At 31.0% G+C, this 14223-nt stretch overlaps 2 protein-coding genes across 3 annotated transcripts; one reads left to right on the top strand and one right to left on the bottom strand.

Moving 5' to 3' along the window:
- Window positions 1-973: 973 nt before the first annotated feature.
- On the bottom strand, window positions 974-8454 carry LOC141458509 (nucleolar MIF4G domain-containing protein 1 homolog). Its single transcript, XM_074136582.1, has 11 exons — window positions 7871-8454; window positions 6605-7296; window positions 5957-6109; window positions 5704-5866; window positions 5514-5635; window positions 4908-5101; window positions 4646-4821; window positions 3437-3627; window positions 3195-3359; window positions 2069-2200; window positions 974-1447 (listed from the first exon to the last, which is right to left on the bottom strand). Exons 1-11 carry the CDS (start codon window positions 8313-8315, stop codon window positions 1163-1165), a joined length of 2718 nt encoding a protein of 905 aa, XP_073992683.1. The 5' UTR covers window positions 8316-8454; the 3' UTR covers window positions 974-1162.
- Window positions 8455-8473: 19 nt separating this feature from the next.
- On the top strand, window positions 8474-13700 carry Marcal1 (SWI/SNF-related matrix-associated actin-dependent regulator of chromatin subfamily A-like protein 1). 2 transcript variants are annotated; one of them, XM_074136586.1, is made up of 12 exons: window positions 8474-9096; window positions 9225-9340; window positions 9409-9518; window positions 9597-9731; window positions 10222-10402; window positions 10493-10662; window positions 10803-10964; window positions 11220-11381; window positions 11657-11764; window positions 11834-12008; window positions 12105-12293; window positions 13328-13700. In XM_074136586.1, the coding sequence occupies exons 1-12, from the start codon at window positions 8634-8636 to the stop codon at window positions 13451-13453; spliced, it is 2097 nt and encodes a 698-aa protein (XP_073992687.1). In that variant the 5' UTR covers window positions 8474-8633; the 3' UTR covers window positions 13454-13700. The 2 variants fall into 2 exon arrangements, with proteins under 2 accessions (XP_073992687.1, XP_073992688.1); XM_074136587.1 differs by lacking the exon at window positions 12105-12293.
- The last annotated feature ends 523 nt before the right edge of the window (window positions 13701-14223 follow it).

The raw sequence follows: 14223 nt of genomic DNA, 5'->3' as shown, positions 1-14223 counted from the left end.
AGATATTGCGCACATTAACTGCTTCTAAATGAAATCGCCGACGTCTAATGGCAACTGTGTTAGATCTTAGATTTTCTCTAAATTTTGTGAGTGTGCTAGATTGAGATAATCCGCTACGCGCCCTGAAGAAGTTACACGGTATTCACTCTACGGCTGTGAAGTTCTAAGGCCCGGGCGACTCATCTTATGAGCATGAAAATTTAATTTCCTTACTAAAAAAAGAACCAAACATTGAGCTGAATATCTGCAATTTTATCTTTTTTAATGCCGATTGATTTGAAATGATGCTCAATTCCGCAGATTATAATCATAATTAATTTTGGGTATTCGTGAGAGGATTGATTTTTTAAATTTTAATTATGGCGCGTCACCACCTGAGATAAGCTTTTCCTGGACACTAACGTATTTAAAAGACTCCTAAGAATAGAAAATCTAAGAACCGGCTGCTGGACTGGAAACCGGGTTCTCCTCACGGGAGTTAAGTGTTGGCAACATTAAACCAATGAGCTATTCTCTTTCCTCATTGATTCCAAATGTCTTTTTCCGAAGAAATCCTAAAATTGCCCAAACAAAAGTGTTTACGAAAAGTGTATTGATAACAATAAAAAAGAGATGAAGATAATTTTTGAAGCTACCAAAAACAAACTACCTGCTTAAATTTGATCCTATTAAGTTTTTTTCTTCTAATTTTAACCATTTTCTCTATTCTAAAAATTGGTTTTACAAGGTTCCCATTAATTGGAGGCCAGTTAATAATAGTCCGAGAGCGAATAAAATTAGTTGTCGTTGAACAGCAATGTTCCGAAATGATGAGTGGTCCAAGCCTTCATAAAAAGATACTATCTTAACAAAAAATACTAAAGCTATTATATTTACATATTTTAAAATAATTATGATTTACATATTTAATGAAATATAAGCAATAGCTTTGAGAAAAAAAAAAATACAATTAATACAATAAAAATTAATACAATACGCACTTGGCCAGAATACCGACTATTATGCAAATTTGGCCTAAATTATTTCAATTATTTTTGTTTAGAAATTTTAGAATATTTGTGTACAAAATTATGCATATCTTTTACTTTAAAAAAATATAAGTAATCTGGTATTGTCATTTTACATTTGTACGAAAAATTAAGTTTCATAATGCCCAATTTTACTACAAAAGTTCAGAAAAACAATTCAATACTTTAATTACTTGTCCAACATTTTCCTGAAGTAACTTTTCTTCGGACGTAGTATTTTCACTGATCGATTTATTTCTAAGGATAAAATGATGAAGAAATAAAGCTAAACTTTGCCTTAAAGGTGCTAATTTAGCAGGTTTTGCTATCCTATTGAAAACCTCTAACATGCTATCTTTATCATTATGTAAAAGTATACTCATTAGTACTTGGCGAATTAAGCGCACACCTGACTTGTCCAGTTCTACGAATTCAACCACCTTTAACAGAAAAATACCATCAAAAGAACATAATAGATAAATCAACGAATTTAAATCCTGCAGAAAAAGTTACATATCAAAGATTTACAAGTCATTAATAATATCAATCTTTACACGATCAAAGGTTATAAATGTTAGTAATATGAAACTATGTTATGTTGGTTGTAGCTTTTGAAATCGTATTACATAAACAACCTAGTTTCCTGCTCTGATACTCTTATCAGACTGAGAGGAGAACTATGTTTAGGAGATTATACTCAGATAAGGAAGCGTGTCACTGCAGAATATTTGATGAAGCTTTGATTTTGCGGTTGTACATTTGTCTTTAGTTATTTATACCTGTTCCGAAATCAAATAAGATTTAGGACACATTCAAATAGATTCTTTTCGCTTTGTACACAATATTAGAATTTCTGGCGTTGAATGTGTACCAGAGCATCAAAGAGTAAATCTTCGTATCGAGTGACAGTCAAGAGAGAAGAAATGATTCCCAATGTTTGACAGTTGTAAATCAAAGATTTATCAAAATCTACACTTAATAGATGGAATAAGTAAAAGAAAATAAAGAACAAGGCAACAAGTGAGAACATTACATAGTAATCATAACAACTAAGTACTTACTTTTAACACTGATATAGGAAGAGACTTTTGTAAAAAGAGATGGGCGAGAAACTTGGCCAAGTTAGTTACTTGATACTTTTGAAGATTAGTTAGTTCTTTAAATCTGTCCCATACAGCATATTGGATTGTCATCTGAAAAATATTTATATCTTAAGATTGACCGTTGTGTGACGTACCAACACTATTGTTCAGCAACTTCAGTATTTGTAATTATTTACTTTATCGAGCCTCTCTAAAAAAAAAAAGAAAAAGAAATCTCGTAGATTTTCGTTGCTGGAACCTTGAAATCGAGTATGAAAAAGTGTCTATTTACAAATTATTATGAGGTTACTCAAGTAATATAAATCCACCGTAACTAAAAAATGAAAATAGCGTTCAAATTTCTTGTTTAGTTTAGATTATTACTTAATATTTTAGATTAATTTGGTTTTTTGTTTATAGGATGGATTTAATTTTAATTTAAATCAAAATACATGTTTTGAGACAAAATTGTTTTTTCAAACCAGTTTGAAGTAAAACTTATGTTTGACATCACTGCAAACTTTTCTTTATTTCTTTATTTATTTTTTTTTATATAAATTCCAACTTATTTTTCATTTTATTTGTCTATAGTCACTTTAGTTAATAAAACAGCAAATTATGCAGAGAGACGTTTAAAAATAAATTTCGATTAAACAAATTTGTATAACAGGTAACGTATGTATATCGTTCGTAAAAAAGAACGATCAAAAAACGAAGTAAGTATCTAAAACATAAAAATAACCAAAGCTAGTCAAATACTCCCGAAATACATATGTAAAAATTTTGAAATCAAACATTCTTAGCTCATTTTGGTACTTTCGATTGCAACCTAGTAATGGAGACTATTTTATAGATATTGCGTTCGCGTAAGAGAAAATTCTATGAAGTCTTACCAAATAACTTCTATAAGTGCAGCTGCTAGAACTTCTTTGATACGAAGTTAATGATGTAATTCATAACTATTTATGAAGGAAGAAACAGTGATATTTAAAGAAATTACAATGGATCTTTAGAACATAAAGCATTTTGCTTGTTAACCAATTCTCGTACAATTCTCCTGCAGCAGAATATCTTACCTACGTCACCTGATTATCTAAGACGTTACCTGATGTCTTCGGTCAGAGAAGCAGAGCTGTTCAGCTATAAGCGCATAATAAGGATTGTAAGCATTTTCATTGAGCAAACAATGAATTAACACATGCACAATCTCTTGTTCTGGTTGTCCTTTTAATCCCAGTTTTAATAATTTTTCAAAAGCATCTAAATAATCCTGTAAAATATATAAAGTGGAATCAATAGAATATACTACTTAATGATTACAGTGATGGTTCATCAAAAATTTCATACCTCTGCAGTCATCAATATACAGAAAATTGTCTTTCTATTAGACGTATTCATTCGCTGTTTTCTAGCTAAATCTAAAACGTCTTGAGAAAAGGCTGGCAATGATACTTTCTTGGTTTCATCCTTCTCTGAATTTTGTGGAGCTGGTCCTGACCAGGCCGATCCAACAATCCACCATCTTCCTCTTTCATCAGCTACATCAATATTATTACGAATATTTAATATTAGAATGTAATGTACATATTATTTACAACTAACAATATAATAAACTTTTTAAACAGGATTATAGAATTCGTTATTATGCAATAATTAAATTATAATAATATTGATTGCTTATAAGATTAAATACCCATCTAGCAATGCGTTAAACTCAACATATATGTATATAATAACAACCTAATTTTGTCAATAAACGAAATGAACATTTAACTAGGTACCAATAAATAAATCACTTCTCACCTCAACCATGTGAAACCAACGCAATTAACTTTAACTAAACAAGATAAAGTTGTAAAACAAAAATTCGTAAGTGAAAAATAAAACATTATAATGAAATTGAAATTTTTACACTAAATTTTTAAAAATAAATAATTTGCAGAATGAAACTGAAAAAACACATAAAAAAATAATAATAAATCTGTAAATCATTGATACAGAATAAGCTAAATTTATAGGAACCAATAATATTGTTTCATTCAGGATAGACAGTTCATAGTTCTTAATTACAAAGACTTAAATAGCCTTGGAACAGAATACGAGATTGGACAACAAAAATAATAATGGTTCAAGTCTTCATCCTCTAACATATTACATACTGTACATATCTTCAAAAAATTGAATTTGTTATAATTGCCTGATGTCGGTAAATATCTTCCTGTCTATTCTGACTGGTTAAAAGAGCAAATTGTGAAATGCTGCTATTAAAAGTGCGATTGCTTAAATGGTGAAGATCCGTGAAAAAGACTGGCACTGACTTCAGCATTACCGTCATAACTTACTACAATAAACTGTTGAGGCTCCTAGGTAGAATAAATCTACCCCTTACAATTTGATGTCCAATTAAAAATAAAAATAGTTTCTTGGGTATTTATTTGAACCTTCACAACAAACTATCCAGCAAACAAAAGGAATTTCTGGAATCCTTACTAAACTCTTCTGTCAGCTCGTATATAACAACAAATAAAAAAAAAAAAAGCAACTTAATTTGTTAACCTTTTATAAGATCCTCCAACGAAATTTTGAGTTCAGTCACATAATTCCCCTTTCTAAACATAGCTTTAATAATTTTCTTAAGATGTTCAGCATGCGTCGGATCATATCCTGGTAGTTTACTCATGTTATTGTTCTTGACCCCAAGCAACACTTCTAGCATAAATCTCACACGTGCGCTTAAACGTTAATAAAAAACATTCATCATTTGTAAATAGAAAAAAAGTAGATCATTACTTTTGTTCTAAATAAAAGATCCACTTACTCATCTTTTATATCTGAAGCTTCATTCGCTAATTTTTGTACATTTATTATAAACTCTTTAAGAGCTAATGGATCGTCTTTTCTGAGCATAAATCCAACACTCCTAAGTATGACCAAAATCAAATCAACATCTTTTGGTTTAAAAGAATTACATAGGCGGCCCAGAATGTCGTATAAAAGTTCACAGTGGTAAACCTAAGAATTAAAATTAATGGTTTTAAGAGAGAATTTGAAACAAAAGGTATTTCAACTTAATTATGCATAAAATTCTAATTTCAAAAGATCTAGTGTTTTCATTGAAAAATTATATTTCTGAAGTAAACCAAATTTGAAAACCAAACATTTGGAATTTAAGAGGTGAAGTAACGAGAACAATTGCCATTAGTCCTGTGCACGATTTTTTTCATATCAAAAACAGCTATTTAAATAAATCGCGAGTAGTATTTAAGAAATGTTGAAATCCTGATGGATTCTCTTAATGAAAAGATAATCAGGTAAACTGTAATTGTTTGTTCTTCAAAAAATGCGAAACTGTTAAAACTTGTCATTATATATGTCTAAATACATCTCAAAATTTAAAAATATATATAAATTTTTGACTTAATACCTTAAATGTATACAAGTGACACAGAAATAGAAGCAGATTGTCTAGCTTTTTGTTTTCTATTTCCTGCCCTTGCGAATGTAATTCATTAAATTTCTTTCCCAAGTTCTGCAAAAAGAAAGCACCTAAAAAAAAAATTAATCAACTAATTACTTACTTCGGCGCTAAAATCGTATAAGAAAAAAAAAAGTACCAATTTCCGTTCCAACATTTGCTTGTAAAATGGCAATAAGCATGGCGTGTTCCATTATTAATCTCTCTGGAGTATGCACATGTGATATTAATGATTCTATATATAAATTCAACATTGTTTCATTCATATCATAACGACTATTTCTCATGTACATTTCGTCAATCTGAAAGGGTAAAAAAAAGTTCGAAAAGAATCTGATGCTGAAATCACAATTAAAAATAAATTCATAAAAATTAATAAGTTTTATAATTACTTGGTTAGATATGCTGTGCATGTTATTTTCAGCAAGACGGTTCAAAAGCCCTTTGAGCTGTTTTTTTATTTTTTCTAACTCTTCTCTTTTCTTGCTGTCTTCTGAGTCCGATTTTGATCTTAAATGTGGTGGAATGTACTTTCCCATAGATTGCTAAAATATTCATGTCTTTAAAAGTTGAATTTGAAAATAATGTTGGTTCTCAAAATAAAGTTTTTCTAGAATGTAAAAACTCAACTGAGCAAAAATTTCAGCTAAGATAAACAAATTATTGCCGAAAAGATCACATCAAGTTCATTTTCTCAACAAAAAAAAAAAGACTGTGATTTCGAGAGTAGTCTTTTCGACTGACTTTTGGATCAAAAAGGGTGGCAGGCCTAAGATGACACAAATGCCAAGAGTTGGAACCCCTATTTGAAAAGATTGATGTAAACATCAATTTTAGTGTCGAAAGTTAAATGGGATGGTTATTTGGTTAGGAAGAGTTGCCTTCCTTTATGAAACTTCTGAAAGGGAACGCGGACAGACTTTATGGCAATGAGACGGTTGGAGGAGGGAGGTCAAAAACTAGATGTCAACCCCGTAAAATAGTTTCGAAGCCAGTACCCAATTTAAATACTCGATAAAATTAACAGAGATTATAATTACCTCAACTATGTTACCAGATTTGTCTCTTCTTCTACCATAAATATCTTCCCAATATTCTTGTTGCTCTTCTTCTTCTTCTTCATCATCTGAGATTTCATCCTCAAGTTTGCTTTCATCACCACTTACAGATTCTGAATCGCTTTTATTTCTAACTTTCTTTTCTTTAAGTGTACTTTCAGAAGTAGTCCTCTTTCTTTTTCTACTCGATATTTCACTTTCTTCATTCGATGAGTTGTTTGAATCTTCTAAAGCTGGTGAAATCTTTTCCATATTTTTCTTTTTATTAGAACTAAGCTTGGAATTGATATTTTTCGAACATTCCATTAATAATGATTTATTCTTATTTTGGTTTTTTGTAACTTTATCATGACTTTTTACCGTACTTGTTCTTTCAACATCCTCAGCTCGGCTCTCTTGCATGTCATTTTCAGAAATTTCATCATCACTGACATTTTCTTCTTCCGAGTAGTCACTTTGTAACTGATCTTCACTTTCTTCAGAGAAATTATTCTCTAAGTTCGTTTTTGTGGATGTTTTTTTCTTAGAGCTTAATGTTTTAGATTTCGTTTGATCAGTACCTTTGCCTGTTATATAAGCTAGATCCTCTTCATACTCAGAATCAGAATCTTGAAGATTCTTCTCTGCGTTAACAGCAGCTTGAATATTTGCTGAATCACAGACATCAAGTATATCTATAAGAAGAGACAGTTAAGAAAAAGTTATTGTACGCTGTAGGTTAGAAATCCTGATAATGAACGGTTGATTATCATATCCATTAAGAATTAAAACACAATATGTGTTCTACATTGTGTCCCAGAAACACAATGCAATTTTGCAATAAAAACAAAGAAAAACATCAACTGCGATTTCTCTTATTTCTAATTATTTAAGTTTATTGTGATATGCGAAGTTTTGTTATCACTGTAAATAGTTTTAATAAAAAAAGGATTTATAAGTATGAACTGTACTGTGAGTTTGTGAACATTTTTGACTTTTTAAACTCATATCAATTTTGTTGGGAACTTTTTTCCTGTAAGAGTGTCCAGGTAAGTGCAATCTTAAGCTTCTAATCCTCTAAAATGTACCTTAAGCAACAATACAATATTACCTTGCATCGACTGGAACGAAAAATATATGAATTATAATATGGAATAATTTATCATCATGATGAACGTAAAGTGATTATTACTGTCGCAATTAAAGCTCAAAGTAGCAAATAAAACAGACTAGTACTAATGCTAATCTTTAAAGTAAAAAAAAGGATACAATCTAAGCCACAATCAATGAATGCTTTTGGAACTGTTTTACTTTTACGTTTATTTAACTTTAACTTTTTTTCCAATTGTTTGATTGTCTTGTCCTCCCTTTTATTCTCTTGATTTAAGGCCTTTATTCTTTGTTTCTTCATTTCCCTTTGAAGGGTTTTCAATTTTTGTTTTTCTTTTTCATTTTCTTTTAATAATTCTTGAGATTTGTTATTCTGATCTCTTGTAACACCTGCACTTTTTCTAGTGACTACTACTTCACATGTGTCTCCCTTGCGTACTTTAACAAATCTACCTGGTTCGTTATCGTTCTTTGTTTTTTCTTTGAATGCCTTCTTATTTGTAAAATATGCAATTTTCCTCTGCTTCTTTTCTAGTTTCTTTTCTTTTCGTAGTTCCTTTCTCGAAAGATTTTTTTTCAACGGAGGCTTTTTATGGTTGAACATTGCAGATCTCGTCTTTATCAAAACTATAACTAAATACGCATTTTCTTGTATTCTGTTTCACTTGATGCACCGTGCACTCAGACTCGTCACATTCACGTGTTGTCCTCCCTCCCTCCTTGATGAAGGCTACATTCTTGCTCATGTTTAAGAGTCAGGTTATAGTATGGATGTAACCTTTCAGTAGTGCAGATTACGAATATACAGGTTATAAACAAACAATTTAACGGATGCAATGTAAAATATGGATTAGTGCTCGAGTAACTTAAAAATAAATGTGGTGCTCTTTAGAGGTGTTAGACAGCAAATTAAAGGTATGACATGGCTAGCTCATTAACTCCGGAGCAGAAAAAAAGAATAGAAGAAAATCGTAGATTAGCATTAGAAAGACGTAATGAAAAATTAAAACAGCAGATAAGTGCTTCAAGCGCCCACGGAGTAGCAGCATCTGGTGTTGTTTCAAACCAGGAGAAAAACGTTTCTAGTGCTCATAAGTCTAGTCTTTTTTCTATTAAAAGACCACCATATCATCGGCGAACCTCTAAACCTCCGATTTCATCGTTTCATAAGCCAAATAATTCTAGTGCTAGTGAAAATTTAAGTAATAATGTGAGCACTCTTCCTCAGAAACCAAATTTCCAGGTAAATGAAAAGACTTGGAATGTTATAGTTGAACCAATGACAGGAACTTGCTCCTTGATTTCAAGGGATCGCTTTGTGGTGCAAATTGGATATAATAAGGAGCTACTTGATCTGTTTAAAACTATACCTGGCAAGGAATATGGTAAGAGAACAAGGCGCTAGCTGTTCATAGATTAAAACTAACGAGATATGAATCAAATTATTAAAAAACAGTTCAAAAATTACTAGATATTCTTCGCAATTTATAGTATTAACTCATATTTTTTTCAGATCCAAAAAAGAAAGTTTGGTCTTTTCCTTTAGAACAGTATAACAAATTTAAAGAAGTTACTGCTCCTCTCTCTCCAAATGTCATTATAGGAAATCTACCGAAAGCAGTATTACAGGTACATTTATATCCAGCAATAAGATCTTTCTTTTTATTTAAATATTAATACTATTCATTTTTGTTTAGAATTTTATGGATCAGAAACAAAAACCCCAAGACTACAGAAATATGGATATTTCCAAAATTGAGTCTACATTACTTAATAGTTTGTTCCCATTCCAAAAGGAAGGAGTTCAGTAAGCTTCTTTTTTTTATTTTTTGCAGTCTCCCTTTGTTTCCTCGTTCAGCTTTGTTTAAAACTTGATTTGTATTAGGTTTGGTGTATCAAAGGGAGGAAGGTGTTTAATAGCTGATGATATGGGACTTGGAAAAACTCTTCAGGCTCTTGGAATTGCGGATTATTACATAAATGATTGGCCTTTACTTATAGTATGCCCTTCTTCTATGAGGTAAATCTGTTGATATTTTCATTATTTTTAATAGAGACACTGCCTGCAACGGATAGTGATAAATAACTCCTTATAAGGGGAATGGATTGGTCACCGCTTTTGGGACCTTAGTGGCTACTCAATCCATTCATACGCTTAACTTACAGTACAAAATTAGGGACGACTGCAGAAGTAGTACCTAATTGATTATGCACCAGCACGGATTGGCGAGTCTGTAGATAATCCTTACATTCGCTCTAACAATGTGCTACACAGATGATATGGTAAGCAATAAGCAAACTTTGACTGGGATATTTACAAACATAGAACGCTTCTCCACAGTGTTACAGTCCAATCACAATGGGCTCATTTTGAAAGTTTCAAAAATTGATTTTAAAACTGAATGAAGGTCATTATTTATTAACCCTATTATCATAAGAGTATGATGAAGCAAATCATGTATATTTGTTATTTGTAGATTAAATCTAATTGAGACAAAATTTGCTTCTAGGTACCAATGGGAAGAAGAAATACTGCGATATTTACCTAAAATTCCAAGTTATTCCATTTACGTACAAGAACATCGCAAAGATTATGTAGAAAAAAATGTAAAAGTATTAATAATATCTTATGATCTGATGGGAAAACTTAAAGAATTCATTACCTCTTTTGGTTTTGGGGTAATCATTTTAGTAAGTGTGAATGCATATACATTTTTTCAACCAAACCTCATCAGCACCTCAGCTTTATCTTTAAACTTATGTATATATTTTTTTAAATAGGATGAGAGTCATTGTTTGAAAAATATTAAAACAATACGAACCAAGGCTGCTTTGGAAATTGTTAAAAAATGTAAACGTTGCATACTGCTGAGTGGAACTCCTGCACTTTCAAGGCCAGCAGAACTATTTTGTCAGATTAAAGCTGTAAATCCGTTGCTTTTCAAAGACATGTAACTACAAAGTTTTACTTAATCATCTTTGTCTACTGTTTCAATCTGTTCGCCTGTTTTCAAAATAACATTCATTATCACTAGCTAGCAAAGGCAGATGAGAGTACTCGTTTTTTATAAATAAATTATATGTTTTAAAGGATCGAATTTGGTGTGAGATATTGTGAAGGAAAGCACGACAAATTTGGATGGAATTTCAATGGCTCCTCGCATCTAGAGGAATTAAAAATTATACTTGATGAAATGGTCATGATTAGGCGATTGAAATGTAATGTTTTGGAACAACTACCTGCGAAAATCAGGTGAGAATTGCCTTATATTCACTCTGTGATTCAGTTTTTAGCCCTGAGGAATTGGATATCAAATTATAAATTTATTCTCTCTCAGATTTTTCGCATTATGTAAATTAACTTTTCTTCCACACTTCCTTAAAATATTTTTGGAATGATGAAATGCATGTTTCCGGTAAACCAGATTCTTGAAATAGTGAATGACAGATCTTAAAACTTCGGAATTCATTAGCTGTAAATTGAAGTCAAGTCTTTATTATGTTTCAGACAGGTTATTACTTTGAGCCCTGAACTTATTGATTCAAAAAACAAGACATTGAAAGCATTTGAAAAGAAATTAGTGGAGGTGGGTGTAAAGGGAACAGAAAGAAGGAGTACACTTTTAGCCTATTTTAGTGAAACTGGAAGAGTAAAAATAAGAGCAATATGGTAAATAATTGCTTTTAAATTTCTTGATTTTAATTTTTTTTTTTTTTTTTGTTATTGGATTTGCTTAAACTTAAAGAATTCCTTACCTCTTTTGGTTTTGGGGTAATCATTTTAGTCAGTGTGAATGCACATATATTTTTTCAACCAAACCTCATCAGCATCACAGCTTTATCTTTAAACTTATATTTTTGTAAAATAGGATAGGAGTCATTGTTTGAAAAATATTAAAACAATACGAACAAAGGCTTATTTTTGTTTGAATTTCTATTTTGTAGTGAACATGTAGAACAACTTCTAGAACAAGGAAGAAAGTTCCTGTTGTTTGCACATCACAGAGAAGTACTCGATGCAGTTTGTGATTTATTGGAAAATTCCAAAACTTAGTAAGTCGCCGCAAAAATTGCCTACTTTTATACTAATATTCAAAGTAAAACTTCATTTTACCTTTTTAGTTATATTAGAATTGATGGAAGCGTTAGTTCTGAAGACCGTAAAAGTGTTTGTGACCAATTCCAAGAAGAAGAGAAATTTAGAGTTGCTGTACTCTCCATCACAGCCGCCAACACCGGTGTTACATTGACTGCAGCTCAGTTAGTTGTCTTTGCTGAACTTTTTTGGAATCCTGGGGTTAGTAATTTGCGTGTTTCAATTAAAACGTTTAGTAAAGGATGATTGAAAAGATAAAAATTCAGATATTGCGATCCGATCATTTGTTTTAACTAGGAATTAATTCAAGCCGAAGATAGAGCTCATAGAATTGGCCAGAAGGGCAGTGTATTAGTGCATTATCTCTTGGCCAAACGTACAGCAGACGACCAGCTGTGGCCTTTAGTTCAATCTAAGCTAAATGTACTGAACCAAGCAGGTCTAAGCAAGGATAGTGAAATCAATGTGAGCAATGTTACAGCCCAGGTAATGTTTATTGACATATTTTTAGGCCAACATTACAAAAATTTATTGCTCCCAAAAGTGTTCGATTTCTAAAGTAAATATTTACTTTGTAATATTGAGACAAGTGGCGGGTCCTGTTCCCCCAAAGGTACCGGCCAAGAGGCTTATTTTACCATTATGTTGGTAAGAAGAAACTATTTTCAAATCTCTTATTATCTGTAATGTACACTTAAAGCTCATTGAATCCAAAATCTAGTTCTTATTAGATCTCCGTTGCTTACATGTGTATTTCTTCTAATTTGCATACAAATTTACCTGCATAGTTGTACTAATTCAATCGCCAAACACCGAGATTGCATCTAAGTCTGGATATTCTCAAACACAACCACGATTTTATTTTTTCCCATCGAAGTATCCCCAATGGACTTCTCGAAAAACTGGACGGAAACAACCATTTAAATAACTATTTTTGTTTTAGTGGCTCTTCATTGAATTGAGACAAAGGGGTATTAGAAAACATTCGTTGGAAAGTCTGTCTTAACCACTGAAAGTAAATTTCGATTACTGACATATTATTGCAATTGTAAGAGAAAGTTGTGTCTTTACACAAGATTATTATACAGATCACAGCGATTCTTTGCTTTGTAACAATACCTGTAAAGAAATATATAAATCGCAATGGAATCCTCACAAATTAGGAAGTTGTATAAATGCATAAAGAGAAATCAACTAACAAATGAAAAATCATCGTATTTCTTTGCTAGTCATGAATCTTCAGTTCCCTGCATTAATTAAATGAACTTTGGTTTTTATTTTATACATGAATACAGCATGCAAGAATAGAAATGAATTCTCTTTTTTTATTTGTTTTTTGGCAAGGGTTTTCAAGCGGATATTTTATTTACACAATAATTGACATCCTGTGTGGCAGGTTATGTTTAAAATCTTAACAATAGAGATAATGAATGTTTTTGGCTAGACAAAGCTATTAGTACGGTTAAAAAAAAAAATGTTTAGCTTGACTTCTAGCTTAATAATTATTATTTTCGTTCTAGGGTAAATCACAAACTACAATTATGAGCTTTTTCAGTCAAATGGACGATGATGTTGATGATAATGATTTAGCGAATCTAATGGACGAACTTGAAGGTGTTCCAGAAAAAAAGAAAAAATATATGTGAATATTGATTTGTATTTTTTTAAAGATGAATTTTCAATGATCATACCGTTAGTCACTAATTGTTTATTAGATTTGTAAATTATGTGATTTGAATTATTTTAAATTTTTAAATTAATATTGTATATTAACTAGAATGGTAATGTCAATTTTCTTTTTGAAAATTTCGCTTTAATTATAAATTTAAAGCAAAAATTAAAATAAAAATAATCTTATCTTTGTAAATAAGAAAAATATAATATTTAATGTTTTTTGTTTGTTTTTTCTTGTTTTAATTTCATTTATCCATCTCCGAACAGTGAGATACAAGAAGCTCCTCGGATGAGAAAATCTGAGGGTAGCTGGATTCGAGCCCGGGATCTCCGCGTTAGAATCCAGTATACGCTAATCCCTTTCCTAAAAAAATATTTATTATTATCGTCTGATTCAAGAAATATCTTTCCATTAACTATGTACAAAATTTTACGAAGGCCGTTGATTGAAATGTACTCAGAAAAAATCAGAACCTCCTTTTAAATCCTCGAAAGAATTACTAGTAATAAATAAAAGTTCTCCAGCAAATGTGGAACAAAAATAAATAAAGCCAGCTTTAAATAAGAATGTTGAAAGCTGTCTGCAATGTCATTAAAATAGAAGATTCTGAGATGGAGTTTTAAACCATCAATGAAATTATTCCGTCAATTTGTTAAAAATGTGGTTATGTCCGCAGAACTGGATAATTTCTTTGATTTTATCAGTCGTACCTGGCTTGTTTATTGTTTGCGTAAACAATTT

Source organism: Rhodnius prolixus, unplaced genomic scaffold (genome assembly GCF_049639745.1).
Source record: "Rhodnius prolixus isolate KJV_2025 unplaced genomic scaffold, Rpr scaffold_5, whole genome shotgun sequence".
NCBI classification, from domain to species: domain Eukaryota; kingdom Metazoa; phylum Arthropoda; class Insecta; order Hemiptera; family Reduviidae; genus Rhodnius; species Rhodnius prolixus.
The sequence above is the reverse complement of the archived record's forward strand: the minus strand, read 5'-3'. Positions and strand labels throughout refer to the sequence as shown.